General features: G+C 41.0%; 1 protein-coding gene across 13 annotated transcripts in view; it reads left to right on the plus strand.

Annotated features, from left to right (window-relative positions):
- Nucleotides 1–19453, plus strand: part of nhsl1b (NHS-like 1b) — a 165736-nt gene extending 146283 nt beyond the window's left edge. For 7 of the 13 annotated variants that reach the window (XM_087298325.1, XM_087298332.1, XM_087298327.1 and 4 more), the window contains exons 5-8: nt 3058–3189; nt 5504–8650; nt 11236–11362; nt 17546–19453. In XM_087298325.1, coding sequence (XP_087154451.1) covers nt 3058–3189; nt 5504–8650; nt 11236–11362; nt 17546–18164 — 4025 coding nt within the window. In that variant the 3' untranslated portion in view covers nt 18165–19453. The remainder of the gene's footprint in view (nt 1–3057; nt 3190–5503; nt 8651–11235; nt 11363–17545) is intronic. The other 6 variants (XM_087298328.1, XM_087298331.1, XM_087298337.1 and 3 more) reach the window with 1 other exon arrangement.
- Nucleotides 19454–20999: the final 1546 nt, after the last annotated feature.

Raw genomic sequence — 20999 nt, forward strand, 5'->3', positions numbered from 1 at the left:
ACCCGCTCTCCATCTCGGCTGGAGGGAGCGGCTCGATTGCATCCTTCGCCAGGAGGACAGCAATCTCCTCTCGCAAGACAGGGGCGGACAGGGGGCTGACCCTGGTGAATACACACCCGTGACTTGGGGGGCCGTTTCGCGAACTGAATCGCATAGCCGAGTCTGATTGTGCGTATGAGCCACCGCGAAGAGCTGGCCCGCGCTAACCAGGCAGGCAGAGCTCTCGCTAATGGACTCATCGCTACAATCGCTGACGTACCAGCAGTGGGGCAGCGCGGAGTGGGTGTGCTGATCCGGGAAGCTCGCGGGTCCCACGGAAAAGCTGGAGGTGAGATATTTGCTCTCACTCCAAACCCGAGCTCCGGAGGGGAGGCTCGAGGGGTGGGAGAAAGGAGACCGTCCTCCCAGCGCTCGTGAGCCACTGGCGAAACGCACCGAATCTGCAAGCTAGAAAGCATAGCGTCCCAGACTGGCAGATTTCGGGCTGTCACATATGGGGAAGTGAAAAGTGCCCTTTCATAATGTTTTCATGGCAGTAAAAAGTGCCGTTGGAAATGGGGCCCCGCCCTCCAGCGGGGAAAGAGCAAGTTCCCTCTTCTCCAGATGGCCTGTCCCAGGGGCGCTTCGCGGTCCGTTGCCGGACTTAGCGGCGTTCTGGGCAGGGGGGCTGCCTGCTTCCGAGGTGCCCGACGCACTCGCTTCGCCGGAGGCGTGTGCGGGGGCGGAGCAGCTCTCGTAGGCGGGCGCCTTCGGCGAGGAGCAGGTATGAATGGCACGGCGGGCGGAGCGGGCTACGGACCGCCGATAAGACATCACCCACCAACTGCTCTCTCACCGCCTTGAATTCCTGGGTGAATTCACAGACAGTGTCGCCGAACCTGGCTGGGGATATGGGGAAGTCAAGAAAGCGGACTTTGTCGACTTTGCGCATATCAGCCAGGGGTGGACATCGTCCTCCCCAACGCACACGCAGCGGACTCAGTAGTCCGAAGAGCTAAGTCGGCGGCGGTGCGAAGCTCGTAAGCCTGGGTTGGACCCACCCTCGTGCAGCTCGGCCAGCGCCTGCGCTTGGTAGCGCTGGTAGGTGGCTATCGCATGCAAGGCGGAAGCAGCCTGGCCCGCAGCTATGTAAGCTCTAGCTCCGAGGGAGGTAGATAACTTACAGGCTTTGGATGGGAGACGAGGCGGACCCCGCCAAGAAGAGGCGCCGCGCGGATTTACCGCCATCGCGCACTCAACCTGAGGAATCGCCACATACCCCCTGGCTGTTTCACCGTCAAGAGTGGTTAGGGTGGAGGAACACGCAGCACGAGCAGAAAAAAGTGCTTTACAAGACCGCGTGAGCCTACTGTGCACCTCCGGGAAGAAGGGAACGCCCCTCTAGTCGGTCCGGCCGCGGAGCTGGGGGATAAACCATCTCCAACCCACGGCCGAAGCAGCCCGGGAAAGCACGGCTAACATGTCCGTTTCAGGATCCGTAGTGACAGCGCTCACCAGCCCGAAGGGGGCGAGCGGGTCTGGATCATCATCGGACAATGAAAGCCCACCCTCCGATGCCGCGGTGGACATCTGGTCTCCGGTGTCATCGGGCGTAAGGGCTACCATCTGTTAGACGGATCGCTTCCCCCGCCCGAAGCTTGGATGGAGCGCTTAGAGGAGCGGGAGGTCTGCGGGCCCGTGGGCGACGGATTATCTCTCGCTGAAACCCTCAGATCTGCCCGAGTGCCCGCTGCAGAGCAGGGGACAACTGGGGTGGTTCGCCCTTTGCAAAGGCTTACCGCGATCTTGTGCAACAGTCATGGCATCGCAATGACGACATGAACTGCCCGCGAGCAGCGCATTAACATGCTGGACCCCCAGACATGTAACGCAGTGCCCGCGCCCATCATCCGAGGACAGGTAACCACCGCATCCAGAAACGCACAGTCGGAGCGCCGTCCTGATAAGGACGTGCTGCACGACTGTGTTGCTCTTTCTGTGAAGTTTGCAACTTTATACGCACCGCTCTGGAGGACCGGACCCAAAGAACGCCAGGCAAGGGAGAAACCCAGCTCGACCGTCTGCCACTGCGTGTACACACTCTGGACCGGGAGAATGCTCTCGTTCGCTCAGAATCGCTGGTCACAGCAGGAGGAACCCTCATCGACTCGATCAGAAAGTCTCTGAAGCGAAAAAGATAGCGTCTGCTGGCGCCAGGTGAGCTTATATACTCAGTTGATTGCTTATGCCGCTCACCTGCGCAGGCTTGCGCTGCCAATTCATTCTTAATTGGCCCGTTCAATACTCTTTCAGACGAGTAGCTTCTGAACCGAACCTCCCAATGCGTGGATTTTACAATCAAATCCACTTATAGTGCTGAAGTTCCCCCCGAAGGGGAACATTAGCTACTCCCAATGCACTTATCTAATGTGAATTATGGGATGTGTTGTGAAAAGCATATCGAAACAAAGCATTAAAAATCCTCAGAGTTCAGACAGATTATGATCTAAATACACATCTTTTTCATTCGCTTGCTATCCCACTCACTCATAAGCTACATAATATGGGTTTGTACTTGGGCATTATATTGAGTGATCCTGTGAAAGTAATGTGGACAGAAAAAGTATGCAAAAAAATAATTGGAACGTAATACTAGGTGGAATCAAGGCCTGAGACATTTACACTACGAGAACGTAGTATCATTTAGCCTTAAATTCAGAGAAAGATTGACATTATTTTAAAAAAAAAAGTTTTTTTTTTCTCGTGGCTGATGTAGAAAATCCATCCATGAGCCCCTTTATACTTAGAATATTATTAAATCAAGATGGGCTTTTCAATTGCTGTTTCTTGAACTTCAAGTCTTGAACTTGTTACATTTTCTACACACACCTAAACATGAATGAAGATAAATGTGTATTTTTGTCTTCCATCTTAACTTTACTTGCTTATGCAGAATGTGTGTGGCTTTGCATGAAAGTTTTACTGGTATAGGTGTGTGTGTGTGTGCTCTGCATGTGTGATGCATGTATGTTACTAACTGGCCCTTTTGCCTGTCTGCCCTCGTCAATTGGTCTCCAGGAGAGACGTTTGACAGGCAGGCCAGTATCCGCCGCTCCCTAATAAACACTGACACACTGGTCCGCCGACCCAAGAAGGTTAAACGGAGAAAGACTATTTCAGGGGTGCCTGACAGCGTCCAACAGGAACTAGGTATGGTATGGCTTTGCCAGCTCCCTTTGCTGCTGCTCCTGCCTCACCTGTTTCCATTTAGAGTTTCATGTAGTATTGTAGTTGTCATGGTCATATAATGTAGTACCATTTCCCATTCCATCCCAATTACTTTCCCTTAATTGCCTTGACGTCTTAGGCCCTGTTTACACTGTTAGGTCTTGATGGCCAATTCCGATTTGTTGCTCATATCTGATTTTTTTTTTTTTTGTCTGTCCGTTTACACATCCTTTTAATTGTTAGTGACCCATATCCAATTAATGTGTTTACACTTGCTATAAAATTTACAATTGTGTACATGCATAAAGGCGGATTCTATCATCTGCACTACAGTAGCCAAGATGGAAGAAATTGTCTAGCTTTTAGCTCTGTCAAATATCCGAAGTTTGTCCAATTTTAAAATTATTTGAGGCGGAGGAGTAGGGAAGGGGCAGTCATCGCAGCTTGCGCTTATGGTTTATATATGGTGTCCTCCATCATTCAGAGGAATTTGTGGGTACGAGATCTCAGGACTGTTGGAGCAAATTGTGGCGACTGACCACTTTGCTCCACCATGTTTCCTCTGTTGTTGTTGTTTACCGTGTCAGCGTCTCCAAACATGCTCTTCCTTCTACGTCATTAAACCGCAGAGATGTACCACATTTTCGCAAGTTTAATGACGTACAAAACGGAATGCCTCAATAAATCCGATCTGCCTGTTTATATGGTACTCGCATTGTCACATATCTGATTTATATCTGATTTATTTCCACATATGAAGGAGGTCTGAAATCGATTTCTAAATATCCGAATGCATGCGTTTTTTTTTTTTTTTTGTGTGTTTACACAGTCATAGAACAGATCCGATCTGTGTCATATACGAGCAAAAAAATGGAATTGGGTCTCATTTAACTGGCAGTGTAGACGATAGCCTTAGAATGATTCTAAGCTATGACTTCCTAGTACAAATACAGAAGATATTTAAAATCACTGTCTCAAAACTCTAATCCCAAATCATCTCTTGATTTATTAATCATCACAGAATCTCTTGTGACCTAAATGGTTATTTTGAGCTACTGCTTTTTTTCCTGTGCATGCTTACTCTCGACACTCTTTGTTATGTAATCTCAGCATCCAACAGCTGCATCCAGCAGCATTCCATTTCCCACCGCTCCCCTGGGTCATGGTCCCTGATTCTATTTAGTTTGCTTCCTGTTAGTATATGTGAGTGCTCAAATTTGGAGCCATTGTTGAAGATGGCATGCCACATTTTGCTTTGTAGCCATATGAAGCCACTGCATAATCCCCTATCCAGATTCCTCTTGCAAAACACTTCATATTTTATCAGGAATAGAACAGATGGGGGAAGGGAGAGGTAAAGTAGATGTTGTAGAAGAATAAAGTGTTGTCCCTGTAGTTTTTTATGAGCTAGTAAATCAGCAGATTTAATAAAACCATTTTCAACACTAGCATACTATTAAAATACTATATCTGTTTGCAGATTTGCCAGATTATGAGGATTGTGGAGCATTCTGCCTCACTCTTTGTTTCTGCTATTTGTAGATATGCTTTTAATGAACTCTTCTTTATCAGAACAGATGGGTGTGGGGGCGAAATAGTATCAAGCTCTTTAAAGATGCTCTGCTGAAAGCACTGCACAATAGATCTGCATTAAGTGCCATTCTGTTGTTTATCTATGCGGGGGTAAGGGCTAACTTCATACACCAGTGTCATATCTCTAGGTCTAAAACTAAAGCCGGTCTGATGGAAATGCTTTTAAGACAAGTATCTGTCTGGTGGTTAGAATGTTATGATTACTCTTGTATGGTAATTTATTCAAACAGTGAGCATGACATTAAGAAGCTGCAAGGTTGCACTCTGCTGTGTGTGTGAAATGGTAACAGGAGGCCAAATGCATTAACAGCCTGTGGTTTTCAACTAAACTCTAGAAAAAGTGTTTGCATGCATATATGAAGAAACCCATAAAGATGTGTGGTTTGTTTGGGAGTATGTTGTAGTACTGTTAGCATCTGCCTGTCCCCTTTCAGGCTTCTTAGAACCTTGATTTAATGCAGACATTCTCATTGACACTCCGGAATGGACAACATATTTAACACCAGAGTTATCAACCTTAATTAAAGTTTCCAGAAGTCATCAACATACCATATGTGGATACAGCTAATCTAATTAATCAGCTCTCAGTAGAGAGGGTTAATCTGATTGGCAGCTGATGTAGAAAGGGGACCGAGGGGAAGGAAGCAGAAAAACAAGCAGCTGTAGTATTTGTCATAACTGTCTCTTCTGTTTTTCTCTGCAGCGGCTAAAGGGCGTGGAGGAGAGCTTCGACCACAGTCCATGTTTATCCCTGGACAGTATTCAACACTTGGGCGAGTCATGAATGGGAATTCAACTCTGCGTCAATCTGTAACAAAAGATTCTGGCTGCCAGACTGAGGCGGTGAAAATCGTCCCACCCTCAGTAAGGAGAATACGGGCTCAGAAGGGTCAAGGAATTGCTGCTCAGATGGCTGGCATCTCCACCTCAGCCACAAACATCTCTTCTGTTTCTGATGGGAGCTCCACTGGAGGTTCGATTGTTGCAATGGCACCACAGTTCGGCAATGATATCCAACGCTTTCACAGCTTGCCACGGGGTGCACGGGTCTCTCTAAATGCAGAGCCCATTTACAGTAGCACCCCTTTCAGAAAGGAAGACTCCTGTGCAAAAGCACCTAAGCAGATTGGAAAATTACAAGTAGACAATACTGCAGTGCACATGAGGAATGCCCCCAGGGTGTGTACTCAAGCCCGCCCAAAATCTCAGGAGGTGCGAGGATCTCAAAGGGAGTGGGGTTCTGTCTCGGGTCCAGCCTGTGTAGTTTCTCCACATGCAGCCTACTCAACCTCCCTTATACCTAATGCTACTCTGTCATGTTCTGCTGAGGTTTTTGCTCTTCACAGCAAATCAAGTCCTGGCCAGAGCCCACTTTCTGGGTCACCATACACTAAAGCTAGACCTCTTAGCATGGTCTCAGTTGTCAACAGTGGGAGTACAAGTAGTGTGGGCACAGGATCTCACACCCCAGATGCAGGCATGAAAGATACCTGCAGTGAGACTGGCCAATCTGATAGCAGTTTGCACAGCCACAGTACCATTGCCGCAGGAACATTGTCTTCAGATGAGCAGTGGATTTACGATACTCCTGATAATGCCTTGCCCAGAAGGACAATGACTTCCAGCTGCTCAACACCCATAAATCATCTATATAGTAGCCTTGAACGCTCCTCAAAAGGCACAGACTCTAGTTCACTGTACTCTATGGACAATGATGGCTACTACACTTCCATGCATCTGGATTCAGGCCTTAGGTCAAGAAGCCATGGTAGCGGCCATGGTCATGGCATAGGAGGAAGAGCAGTAAGACACAGTATGTACGAGTGCTTGGGTGAGCAAGAGGATCGAAATAGCTTGTGCAGCGACCACTCGCTATCTCGTTCCATTTCTCTACGCAAGCCTAAGAAACCACCCCTTCCACCTGCACGCACAGACTCTCTACGGAGAAAGCCTGGGAAAAACAGCTCTCCCTCTGCCAATATTGGGCAGTCAAATATTAGGAATGGTTCTCTTCTCAATGAATCATTGATTGCCACTCTCCAACAGTCACTTCAGAATGGGCTTAAAGGCAAAGGATCCTCCACGTCACCATCTCATAGCCCTTGTAGTGACTATGAGGACCCCTGGATGCTTCGTCCAAGGAGCCAGAGCAGCATCAGTGCAAGTAGTAGTGGTGTATCAGCTACAGGAATGGCTCATGTATACTCCATCTGTCCCGTCACACCATCTCATAGTGACACAAGTAGCCTCCGTTCTGATTACGCCGACTCCTGGGGCTACTACATGGAATACCCTCGTCCATCTGGAGATCAGACACAGTCACCATGTACCAATTCACACTCTGCTGGACAAGTGTCTGAGATGGCAAATGGAAGAGGCCCTCTCAATGGTAACCAGGCTAATCTTCCTGCTGTTCAGGAAGGAAGTGACATGTCTGCTAAGCCCAGGACAGGCACCTCTTCACCGGACAGGGTACATCGGTTGACTTCTCCATCAAGTGGATACTCAAGTCAGTCAAACACTCCAACTGCTGGTACTCCCGTTCCCTCCTTCATGAGATGCATGTCCCCATCAGGCAAGCCCAAACCAAGAGTGCCTGAAAGAAAGTCATCCTTGCTTTCATCTGTATCTATATCCTCCTCTTCCACCTCTCTTTCATCCAACACCTCTGATTCTAATAGGAGCAATATTCCACCTCCTCCTCCTCTTCCAGCTGCCCCTGTGGTACTTGTACCTCTTAATCCTCCATCCTTTCCTCCTCCCCTTCCACCCCCAAGCCCTGTGTGCACTGAAGACCAGAAATTTCCACCTCCGCCACCTCCTTTACCCACAACTCCCCATCAGCAAGCATCCATGAACCCTCTTCAAAACAATTCCTCCCCTGAATTTCCACCCCCTCCACCTCCAGAAGTGTTGACCGACCCTGCCTGTTCAGGCTTTAATAGTTCCTTCAGCCCTCCACCACCTCCCCCTCCACCACCACTGCCTACTTATTCTCCATCCCAAAATCAACATTTACCCCACATGACGCCACAAACACCTTCTTCTGCCTCCTTGAAAGAAATTAAGGGCTGTCTTAAACCAGTGAACTTAGAAGGAAGACCAGTGTTGCCTCAATCTGAGGAACCTAATAAGGTTAGCATGCCTTTGATTACCCCATTTGCACTGCAGAGTGTGCAGCTTCGGCCAGCAAAACGTCCAGAAAACAATGAAGTTAGCAGGACAGACAGACCCCAAACACCAGAAAAAACTCACCCCACAGTTCCTCAGATTTCTTGTATATCTCCAAATGTAAGCCTTTCATCTACAGAGGAAAAACCCTCAATCCAGCATAGCCAGGATGGCCTTGTTGAAGCACAAACTGACTATAGTGTAAAATCCAATTCTGATCCAACATCCTTCCTTACAAATGGGCCCATAGATCTTGGTGAGGCCACAGATGAAGTAGATGGTTTAAAGACTTTCCTCTCAACACAAGTGGAAAAGTCACTAAACTCTACACCCAAGAAAAAGCCTCCAATGATTTCCAAAAAGCCCAAGTTTTCTCTTACTTTCTCCTCTGTGGATCATGTAAGGGATTTTGTGAGTGCTGAAGTTCTGGACCCCATACCTGTGCTGGAAAAAGAGGAAGAGACAACTGAGAAAAGTAGCTTTGACATTTCCGTACCTCCTGTAGAGATAAGAGACATTTCTCCCACAAATGGTGAATCTCAGGAGTTCTCACAATCCTCTGGTACCACTATTCTTGATGTAGACAAGAGCACCTCTGAAGCAGAGGATGAGGAAGAAAGAGATGACGAAGATGTAACCAGCAGCACAGGATCGTTCAGTTCTAAAGATGATGAAAATGGTGAGTTAGATTTTTCCTAATTTTACTCTGTGGGAATGGAGATCATTTATTACACTCAATGACACAAAGTCATACAATTTTAAATACCCAGGCCTTTTTAAAGAGTCACAGACAATGTTGTATAGCATGTGATCCCAAGGTTTAAATAAAAATTCCAGGGAGAAATTAAAGGAAAAAGAGAATGCACATTTGCACTTCAGCTCGCAATTAAACAGCTGTGTAAAGAAAAAGAAAAACATGCATTAAAGGCAAGGCAGGTTTTACTCACCTCACTCACATTCACAACCCATCTCAACTGAAGGTCCTCTTTAAATTTAGTTCTTCTTTACTTTTGCTTGGCTCTCTACCTTTCCCAAACTCTTTTAGTATATTCAGAGAATGCACCACCCCTCCCCTCTCACCATCTGTCTCCTTGATTTCTGATTCTTTCATCCATCCTCCTTTACTGTTTCACTCTATCCTTTTCACCACTCTCTTTTATCATTCTTTTTAGTTGTTTCATGCACATGACAGGAAATTAAGCAAATATATAGGTAAATTAATGTGCACTTAAAAAATAAAATAAATAAATATATAAATGTATTGAGTACACCGCATTTTGAAAATTTTCATCAATATTTCAGTGACTATAGGTAATGTATTTTGGTGCGTTTAAACAAAACAGATTTAATAAACAGATATATTTATTAAAATCATATTTTAGCCACCAAACATATTTAGAAATTGAAAGATAATACAATATAAATTTAAGCAAAATATTGCAAAAAAAATAAATCTACAAAATTTCAACAAAATTGTTTGTTTTTTTTGTTTTGTTTTTTTGCTTCTGTTGATTTTTCTTCTTGTTTTATTTGTATTCAATATTTTTCAATAACATTTAAATTTAGGTGTACTGTACTAGTTTTTTGACCGTTATCATACATTATTTTGTTAGATAAGCTCCATATTTGGCTTCAGTATTGACTAATCCAATGTATATGCACAAATATAAAATTGTATAGCTTTCTATTAAAAATGTACATTTAAAAGATATGTGTGTGGGGGGGTGTACTGTATATATACAGTCGAAGTCAGAATTATTAGCTCCCCTTTTAATTTTTTTTTCTTTTTTAAATATTTCCCAAATTATGTTTAACAGCAAGGAAATTTTCACAGTATGTCTGATAATATTTTTTCTTTTGGAGAAAGTTTTATTTGTTCTATTTCGGCTAGAATAAAAGCAGTTTTTAATTATTTAAAAAAGATTTTAAGGTCAAAATTGTTAGCCCCTTTTAAGCTATATATTTTTTTCTCGATATTCTACAGAACAAATCAGTCGTTATACAATAACTTAATTACAAATACAATAACCTAATTATTCTAACCTGCTAGTTATCCTAATTAACCCCGTTAAGCCTTTAAATGTCACTTTAAGCTGTATAGAAATGTCTTGAAAAATATCTAGTCAAATATTATTTACTGTCATCATGAAAAAGATAAAATCATATAAGTTATTAGAAATTAGTTATCAAAATTATTATGTTTAGAAATGTGTTAAAATCTGCTATCCGTTAAACAGAAATTGGGGCAAAAACATAAACACGGGGGCTAATAATTCTGACTTCATCTGTATATACACACACACAGACACACACACACACACACAAGCACACACACACAAATACACACATACACACACACACATACAAACATACATACATACATACATACATACATACATACATACATACATACACACATACATACACACATACATACATTTAACACTCAGTAGCAAATGTGCTTCATCACCAGTGTCACAATCCACACACTCTCCCCCTCACACTTTCAGTCATAGAATGGGACAGCATTCCCAAGGGAGAGAGCGCGGTTTAAACGGGACGGGGCGGGGGGTGGAGCTGACAGCGCTAGAGGAGGAGAGAAGTGAGGGAGGGTTAGGAAAGAGAGCGCGTAACGTGAGATCACCCTCAACAGCTCAGGCAAGTGCAGATGTGAGAGGAGAGGAGAGCAGAGCAACTGAACTCTGGAAAGCTGGATACCACCACAACAATGTAAGACAATATTAAACATGCAGCTTTTCACCATCTTCATGTGCGTTTTATTTAAGGGGTGTGAAGCATATGTGTTTGTCCTTGGATTTATAGATGACTGTATAATGCGTCTTAGTACATAGAGGCAGTGTTAGATTTTGATGGACTGTTTTGCAGTTTAGGATTTTTTTAATATTTTGCATGATGCTATTCAAGCTAATGTTTTAAATCTGCCTAGATTGTCTTCTCCATGCTTTAAATGTTCTTGTTAGACAAGTTTGTCCAAACATGCCAATGCATTTTGACGTAACTGTTTCGAGTTCTAGAATGCAAGGCATGAATTTATGTGCAAGATCGTATCTGTTTGTCAGATGTGTCCTGTTTAAAATGTCTTCTTTTATTTTCATTTCATTGGACTCTGCCTGTGATTGTATTATCTGAGCACGATTGCATTACATTTATCCATCAGATACTTCAGCTGCATTCAAAGAATCAACCCAATGACCTTGATTTATGCAGTTTCAATAATAACAACATTGATGACTGTTCCACCAGGTGATGTGTTTGAATCCAGCACGTTGGACGTGGCTCAATCACCCAGCATCAACGGTGACAGCTGTGGGGACATGGTGACCCCCACACGGCCCCGCACCACAGAGGACCTGTTTGCAGCCATTCACAGGTAAATATCAAAGACTTTGCTGCGCTCCCTTTTCCAGTCTCATCTACTTCCTTTTCACTCCATCCCACCCTCCCCTGTCCCATAAACCGCATTCATAAGTTTAAAGCGGGCTGTCTTATCCAATCTCAGATACATTCATCAAAGATGGAGCGTGGAAAGGAAAGCAGCCTGTAAAGAGTCAGGCTTCCCTGCTTTCTTGTCTGTCAGATTGAGAAAAGCGTTTCTTTAGTGGATGAAAGTGTAAAATAAACATGCACTTTCTTCCAAATTTAGTCCTAAATCACTCAGTCTTTCGTATAAAACTACCTCTTTTGCATACTAAATGATGCATTATTTAATATGCATTCATCATGTAGTTGTGTTCATCTATTACGTATGCAGCCTCTGCCATAGTCACGTGTAATGAACAGGTTTATTTTTTATTTTTTTGAAGTTCTTCAGCACATCACAATTTCATTCGAGAGGATTTGGTTTCCTCTGCTTATGTGTGTGTGTGTGTGTGTGTGCTCTTCCTTCTGCTTTGGTCTGCAGCAATCTCACACAGATATTAGAGCAAAAGATATCCTTGAAATGGAAGACCAGTTTAGGAGTGGTGTGTCAGAGCACCAGATGCTATATGTGCTCAGTAAATCCTGCCGTTTGCCCGGTGCCACTCTTAAAGCAGGGAGATTTAGATGAATCAAATAAAAAAGCCGGCGCGATAGCTAGATTACAGCCTCAGTGTGTATAGCGTTTATCTCCAGATTTGACCTATTGTGTTTTGAAGGACTTCACACTCGGTATTTGTAAATCAGTATTTGCTCATGTTTCAATGTTTTTCAATATATATGTTTCTATATATGTACACTACCGGTCAAAAGTTTGAGGTCAGTAGGATTTTTAAATGTTTTAAAATAAGCTTATCCTGCTCACCAAGGCTGCATTTATTTCATCAAAGATACAGTACAAATTGTGAAATGTTATTGCACTATAAAATAACTGTTCAAAAGTAGTTTATCATTTCAATTAATAGTTCATTCCAGTGATTTTAAAGATCAATTTTCAGCTACATTACTCAAGTCTTCAGAGTGACATGATCTTTCAGAAATCACTCTAATATTTATTCATTGTATCCGCAGAGTCTTTAAATGTGTTGTAAGTCTTAAATCTTTTTTAACAGGTCTTAATTTTCCTTTGTTCATGTATTGCTTCCCAATCTGACCATTAACACACATACACACAGACAATCCCATTCTCAATAAAACGTTTTATTTAAAAATAGCATTTTTAACTCTTTTTACCATTATGTTTTTCCTTACGGTGACATTTGTTTAAAGGTTCTCTGTTTACTGCTGAGGATCCTGATCTGACCTATTTTTGTTATTTTTAAATATTATTATTTTATTATATAATGTATTCAATTACTATAAATTTTTGATAGGGCAAGTGAAAATCTATTCCAACTGGGATATTCGAAAAATAAAATCCTAGCTTTTAGCCTTGTATAAGTCTAAAATTTCATTTTAAAGGTCTTAAAAGTCTTAAATTTAACTTGGTGAAACCTGCAGAATTATAAATATTATTATTATTATTCATTCATTTATTCATTTTCTTCTCGGCTTAGTCCCTTTATTAATCTGAGGTTGCCAAAGCAAAATGAACCACCAACTTATCCAGCACATGTTTTACAGCGGATGCCCTACCAGCTGCAACCCATCTCTGGGAAGCATCCATACACTCATTCACACTCATACACTACGGACAATTTAGTCAACCCAATTCACCTTTACTGCATGTCTTTGGACTGTGGGGGAAACTGGAGCACCTGGAGGAAACCCACACAAACGCGGGGAGAACATGCAAACTCCACACAGAAACGCCAACTGGCCCAGCTGAGGCTCCAACCAGCGACCTTCTTACTGTGAGGCGACAGCACTATCTACTGCGCCACCACATTGCCATTATTATTATTATTATTATTATTATTATTATTATTATTATTATTAATGGCATAAGTAATAAAAGCAATAATGACTGAAGTAATCATTTAATTTGACACTACATACAATAAGAAAGCAGTTATTTAATATGTTAGTAAATATTTGACAATTCAATTTTATTTTATTTGTACATTTAATAAGCAGAAAAACATGAAAAAACTAACCCCAAACTTTTGACTAGTAGAGTGTGTATGTATATATGTTTGTTTTTATGGATGCTTAAAGCAAGATTATGTTAAAAAAATACAATTGTATAATGTAAAATGAAACACTGTAATCAAAAGTATGTGGAAAAAAATCCTTAGCAGGTTTGACAGAGTAGAAATCAGCGTGCCCGAGAGTACTTTGTTGAAAGAGTTTGGAAAAGTCCATCTTTTCCAGCATGACAGCATCTTTTATATCTCAGTATTCTAGAACAGTGGTTTCCAACGTGGGGGTCGTGAAACAATGAGAGGGGGTCGCTTGGTGATTTCCATAAAAGTAATAAATGTTATTAAACAATTAGAATGACCATATTTTATCCATAACCTACAGAAGATAAAAGTAGTATTTAATAGTTACATAAAAAACAACATAAAAAGGCCAGGTAATATTAAATTAAACAAATAAATAATGATTATAAAAATGATATGGTTGTTAGATTGTTGCATTTTTTTTGTCAATATGCTCATGTTTATATAGGTACTTTTAGTGTGTGTGCACCAATGTGTGCAATGTTTGTATGTTTGTAACCACCTCTGAGGGTAGTGAGGGTCGCAAGTCACTGGAATTTTTATTTTGGGGGTCGTGAGCTGAAAAGTTTGGGAACCCCTGTTCTAGAACAAGTGAAGTAGTTCACTGAATCTGATATGGAATCTGATCTAGTTGGTGTACATTATGTTTAAAGGCTATATTCAAACACAATATTTTAGTATTTAATTTCGCTGCCTGAGCTATGTATTCCTAGATGACGAATATTCTAGGATGAATGTTGGGATTTTGTAGGATTATGAGTTTGCATGAAAGAAAATAAACATGTACAATAACATGGCAGTCTTCACTGTATAAATGAGTTAATATTTGTTAAAAACGTAGCCCTTCCCAAACATTAATATCTTAAATTGTTTAATTTTTACACAGCCAATAGTTCTTTTGTTTGTCTTGACGTGTTTGTTTGTAAAATTCATATATTAAAACTTAGTCAGAAGATCTTTTTACACTTTCACCCCTTGCTTCACATCCCATGTCATTTTCCTATACACTGTCATTTCTGCGGTTCTCTTCTTCCTCTTCTTTGGTCTTCCCTGATCTCTTCCTTCCTCCTCTTTCGTTCAGCCTGGACCGGTTGAATATGAACACTCTCCAACACACGAGGTGCGGTCTGGCAAGTAATTAGCCGTTGGCGTATTTGTCTCGTGATGATGCTAGCGTGGGATTAGCTCTATAATCTCCAAGCGCATCTCAGTCATGGGATGAATTTCTGCTCCGTCCTGCAGATAATCCCGCGCTCCCTAATCTGCAGCAGTTATGCTATGCTAATGAATTTGATTTGATCCTGGGCACACATGCTGGCGTTCATTGACCCGAGCGCCCCCTGCTGGAGGGGTGAATGAACAGTCTTGTGTGTTAAAGTGATGCTGGGCTGTTTGCCCAGTTTGCTTTTGTTGATCAAGCTTCCATTATGTCTGCACTTCCATAAAGTTGCAGCGCTTGCAGTATTCCTTTTTAGTTTGGCTTTTAAAAGACTGATTTTGTCTTAAACAAGCCGCTCTACTCTCCGCTGCTATTTTTATCCTGCATTGTTAAGTTATTCCTGCTTTCCAATTTTGCAATGAAGTTTGGGTTTGCTGGGGGCTAGCGGGGTTTAATGAGAAAATGAAACAGAAATCAATGAAGGGGAGAAGCTCATCAAGACTGAAAAAATTCATCACAAAAATTGACTCTAATTTATTGGAGCTGTTCAGCTTCAGTTGGAGTTTGATTAGTTGTAAATTGAGGAGTCTTAGTTAAGCATTTGTGCCCGGAGTAAAGTGTCAGCTCTGTCAATAGTCTTTAAAGTTTATCTTAAAGACATTTTTTATGCTAAATGACCTGATGATGTTTTGGTGCCTACTGCTAACAAGAAGCTGGAACTAGGCCTGTGCGATTATGCCCAATCAGAATGGATCAATCGAACTATGTGGAACACCCACAATAAAAAAAAAAACATACAGGAAGGCGCAAAGAGTGGGATAATGTCGTCTGCTGCTTCAGAAGGATTAATAGACAAATTAATATCAAAGAAAAACAGGACAACGATAACATGGCAATATTTTTGTTTCAAAGTCTCAGACACCAAATAAAAACAGGTCATTTTAAGAGCTGTCACAGAATTGTTGCCATGGCTTACAGATTACTGAAATTAAATCGCAATATCAATATCTGTCAAGAAAATCGCAATTAGACATTTTCCAAAAATCGCACAACCCTAGCTTGAACTAATATTGCAAAACAATTTATTGACCTTTAGTTAGGGGTTGCGCATAGTTAAAAAATTCGCAATCAAATAACCTATGGTGGATTTTAAAAATGTACACAATAGTATGTATTCTAGAACTTTATATATTCATTAGGGCTGTAATATACAATATACTGTGCTCAGCATAAAAGAGTACATGAATATTTTCATTTATTTCTCAGTGAATATAGGCAATGTATTTTTGTGCAATTTAACAAAACAGATTTATTAAACAGATATATTTATTCAAATAATATTTTAGTCTCTGAACATCTTCAGAAATTGGAAGATAATACAATTGAACTCAAGCCAAATATCGCAAAAAAAAAAAAAAAAAATGAAACCTACAAAATTTCTACAAAATTTTTCAATTTTTTTGCTTGACTTTCCACTTTTTTTTAATTTGTATTTAATATTTTTCTATAACATAAATTTGAGTGTACTAGTTTTTGGACCCTTATCATAAGCTATTTTGTTAGATAAGCTCCAGATTTGTCTTCAGTACTGACTAATCTAATGTATATGCAAAAATATAATATTGTATAGCTTCCTATTAAAATATGAATTTAAAAGAGATATTTGTGAGGGGTATCCTTGTATATGCTGAGCACTGTATTGTTTTAGCATTGAGATGGCAGTAGAAATTATCAAATTTGTTAACAAACAATTAACAAATGCCCCTTTCACACATACAGACCTTTACAGAAAATTACCATCAATTTTCCGGAAATTCAGCTGCTAGACACATTCAGCTGCTAGATGTTAGTCAGATAACATTTCTATGTTTATTATTAAAAAATTATCGATAAAATACTTATGATAAACCACTGTTTGTTCACTGGTATTTTGGAATGGATGTGTGAATGGTATTTTCTGGAAAAAATCTGCAACGTCCTTGCCTATGTGAACAGCGATATTTTGAATCTACCGGTAAAGTCGTTACAGAAATTTTCCGGATATTTACCGGTCTCACTGTGTGAAAAGCGCTATTGATAAATTGTATTTAATTAACTCTATAATGAAGACTATAGTCAACATTTGAAGCGAATCAAAAAGGTTTTTTAAAATTGTCTTATAGTTTTCGAATAATTTTAGTACAACTTTATTGAAAACTTTCATGCAATTCAACTGTTTTCTATTGTATAGTGTTATTTTACATTTGATTATTCAATTTTTGTACATCAATACTGTTAGACTCTCCAGAAAACCATAACACTTTCCAAACAGAGCTATAAGTGTCTTGAAAATTAGATTCATATTGCAATATTTACTGGCAAAAATAAAATAAGGCAATGTTAGTTTTTTTTCCAATATCCTGCAGCCCTAATATAACATTTTTTTCTAGCTTCAAACTTTTTTTTAATCAATAGTTGAATATGGATATGTTTCCTTTATATTTTTATTTAATTGGATGATGATCAAAAAATATATCCAGTCGCTTATTGTTCTGGAGATTCCAGCATAGACAATATTTTATTTAATATGTGTAATTGCCCGTCATGCTTTATAAAAGTGAAATTAATGCTTGCCAGAAATGTTTATTAAAGGTGGGGAACGTATTAATAAATATTAACCTTATTAATGTTTAACTCAGCCTTACAAAAATATCCATTATATCTTCATAAAATCGAATGACTTCTTATATAATGTGCATGTCTATTGTTGATATATGACTTTATATCTCCTTTTCAAAGCTTTAATTGAACATCATTTGTCCTTCATCTGCAGGTCGAAGAGAAAAGTCCTGGGGCGCAAGGAATCAGAAGAGGATCGCTCCCGGGGTCCTCTATCTCCACCGGTCACCCCGACAGCACAGAGCCCCAGCTTGACCTCCTCTCTGCCCCGGCAATCAGGCTCCATCCAGCGCAGCCTCCGCAAATCTGCAACCAGCAGTGACACCTTCAAGGCCCTCCTGCTAAAGAAAGGCAGTCGCTCTGAAAGCAGTTTCCGCATGTCTGCAACCGAGATGCTGCGCAGCACCGACCCGCGCTTTCAACGCACCCGCTCCCTCGACTCCTCCTTTGATCCGGCGTCTCCAACATCCGAGAGCCCCTGCTCTTCTCCAGGCCGAAGCAAGAGGGTGGCAGATGACTGGGCGCGCAATGATGGAATGTTTTCAACTTCGCCATCTTTGATAGGCCCAAAATACGGACGATCCCGAACGCCACCATCTGCTGCTAGCAGCAAATACAACGCCCGCTGCCGCATCCTCAGCAGCCCCATGACTGTCATCTGCGAGAGGGATGGAGAACTAACCGACTGTGAAGACCCCGTTTCTCCGTCAAACACACCCCTTCCCATCTCTCAGGACTCAAACAGCACTTTATGTGAGCAGAGCAGCAGTTAGAATCCCAAAGATTTGCTCCTTGGCAAAGGAATAAGGTCTTCTGGGCTCTAGAGGTGGACTCAGAAGACTTAAAGAGCGGTCTTGCCGCCTGCTAATCCAGGCATCGCTGTCTGACGGAGTAGTGGAGGCAGATCTGAAGCAGATCCAGCGCTCGGCTCAAGCAGTAGATGGTTTACTGCTCTAACTGTAGCTCTTCAGTGAAAGAAAAAAGTAACCAGTCTAATCAAACATCATCTTTTTTTCTTGGAGAGAACTCTGCGTTCAGTGGCAATACTAGACTCGTCTTTCCAAAGCTTGGCAGATACTTCTGTCATCTTCTTCATTTCCATCCTTTAACAGTAACAGTCAGATTTGTGTGGCTTTTTTCTGTTTTGATTAAGCAGGTAATGAAAGTTGTGATGAAGGAATTACTATGTGAGTACTTTGTTTTTGGTTAATGTCTGTTGGAAACATCTAAAACTTCACTTAGTCCGCTTTAGCACGCCGGTCTTCAGACAACAAGTTGGAGGAGCACACCGACCAATTTCTACAAGAGACTCTCTTTTCATACCGTTCGGACTATTAGAAGTGTCTGGAAGGGAAAAGGACTTGTGGGTCGATGGATTGGAGTAATGATGAGTTTGTTTGTGGAAACTAAAAAAAAAAAGTTTGTTATTTTGGTGTGTAGGTTTGCACTGTTCATCGTCTTCTTTTATTTGTCATTTAAAACAGAAAAACATCTGTGTATGTTGGTTATTTTAAAGAGTTCATTCTGCTATCTTACTTGAAATAAACGACCGGTGTACTTGTAATTGTTTTGCTTACCAAAGAGCCGAACAGGACACTCTAATACACTGAAATGTGAGGGTGTTTTCTTAGAGTGACTTTTGTTTTGCTAACGCCTAGCGGGCTGATTACTAACCCTCCTGTTTACCTGTTCTCTTTTCTCATGCAGTTTTATAATGTTTTTTATGTACATAGCTACAGAAATGTTAAGTAACAACAACTTATTTTCGAAGAATTTGTACATTTTAGAAACCTTTGCTAGGAGTGGCTTCCTTTTTGTAGAGTATTTATTTTAGCATAGCCAGAATGTGGTTTGATATACCGTAGCTTTTCTGGGATGGGTGCGATTACATGTGCGTCTTCAAGTTCAGATTGGTTATGTCCCGCATCTTCGCCCCTCCTGCTGTGATGGGAACGAGGATCAGAAAAATCAAAGTAGAAGGAAGAATGGCAAAGAGGAAGCGAGCTGCTAACCCTCTGGAGTATGTCTCTGTAATAAAACATGGTGATATTTAAAAACGCTCCATCTGTCTTGTCTGTGTGTTTGATTCAGTGCCACCTGTCAGCCGCCAGCCCAAAGCACAATCTCATTAGCACCGGCACCGACACTCGCACCCATACATCACTGCTTCTGTCACGCTGACCACCGGTGACCTGGAGCGCTGTGTATGCAAAATTATTTTTATAGGGAACAGCGAGACGAGAGGTCACGCATATTTGTTTGTGAAAGAGACGGACAAAAGCATGTTGTTTCTTCACATGCACCTTGTCTTTTGTGCTGAGCGTGTGAACTTGATATTCAGGCAAAGCGTTACCTCAGAAATAAACCTGATGACTGTGCGGGATTGTGTGTGTGTTTGCCTTGTAGGATCGCTTAAGCTTGCGTCCTATACGAGATGAACTACTGATTTTATTTTATATTTATTTTAAAATATTACATTGCAGTGTGTAGCACGGTTGCCTTACACCAAGAAGGTCGCTACTTCGAGCCTCGGCTGTGTCAGTTGGCATTTCTGTGTGTTTACATGTTCTCCCCGTGGTTTTCCTTCGAGTGTTTCCCCCACAGTCCAAAGACATGCGCTATAGGTGAATTGGGTAAGCTAAAATGTCTGTAGTGTATGAGTGTGAATAGGAGTGTATGGGTGTTTCCCATTGATAGGTTGCAGCTGGAAGGGGATCCGCTGCACAAAACATATGATGGATAAGTTGCCGGTTCATTCCACTGTGGCGACCCCAGATATAGAAAGTAACTAAGCCAAAAAGAAAATGAATGAATGATATTTCTGCAAATGCTGCTTAGACATGCATGTAACATATAAATACATAAAACATTGTTTAAAAAACGGTGTCCGCAGGATCTTAAATTTTAGACCCAAAGCAAAATTTTAGGCCTTAAAAATGCTTAAATTAATCATTCTTGAATCAATTTAAACAGGTCTTAATTTCCCTTTATCTGTAAAAATCTACCCAATCTGAACGTTTAACAAAAGTTCCATCTAAATAGTTGACACAATAATTAATTAATTCGATCTACCAATATGCTTTAATTATCTTCCCTACAATAACATTTGTTTAAAAGTCTCCAAGCATTTTACATTTCGTTTAATTTCATCTTTTTTTTTTTTTTTTAAAGAAAAGGAATACAGAAAAAAAGTATATGTGTATTATGAAGGATCAGGCAATCCTCCGTCCATGATTCCATATTCGTTTTCAAACCAAAAAAAAGGAGAGTTTGGGTAGTATAGGTAGAGTTTGAGTAAAAACTTGTTTGGGATGATAAAACTACACATTTTAAGTAAAAATGTTGTCATTTAGAGCTTTTGTGTTACTGAATTGATTAATCAGGGTCTTGCAGATATTTAAGAAACATGCTAAGTAAACATTCTCTTGTTTATTTAAAAAAAAAAAAATCTGAAGTCAGATATTCTGCTTTAAAAATGTGTTTTCTGTGCCGGAACGATGTCTTTATTTTGGTCCAAATAACACACTTCAAGACAAAATTCGCTGTGATGAGCAATTTGATTGTTTGCATCAGACAAAACACGACAGAAATTTAAATACAGCCATTGA

Source organism: Danio rerio, chromosome 20, assembly GCF_052040795.2.
Source record: "Danio rerio strain M-AB ecotype USA chromosome 20, GRCz13ab, whole genome shotgun sequence".
NCBI classification, from domain to species: Eukaryota; Metazoa; Chordata; class Actinopteri; order Cypriniformes; family Danionidae; genus Danio; species Danio rerio.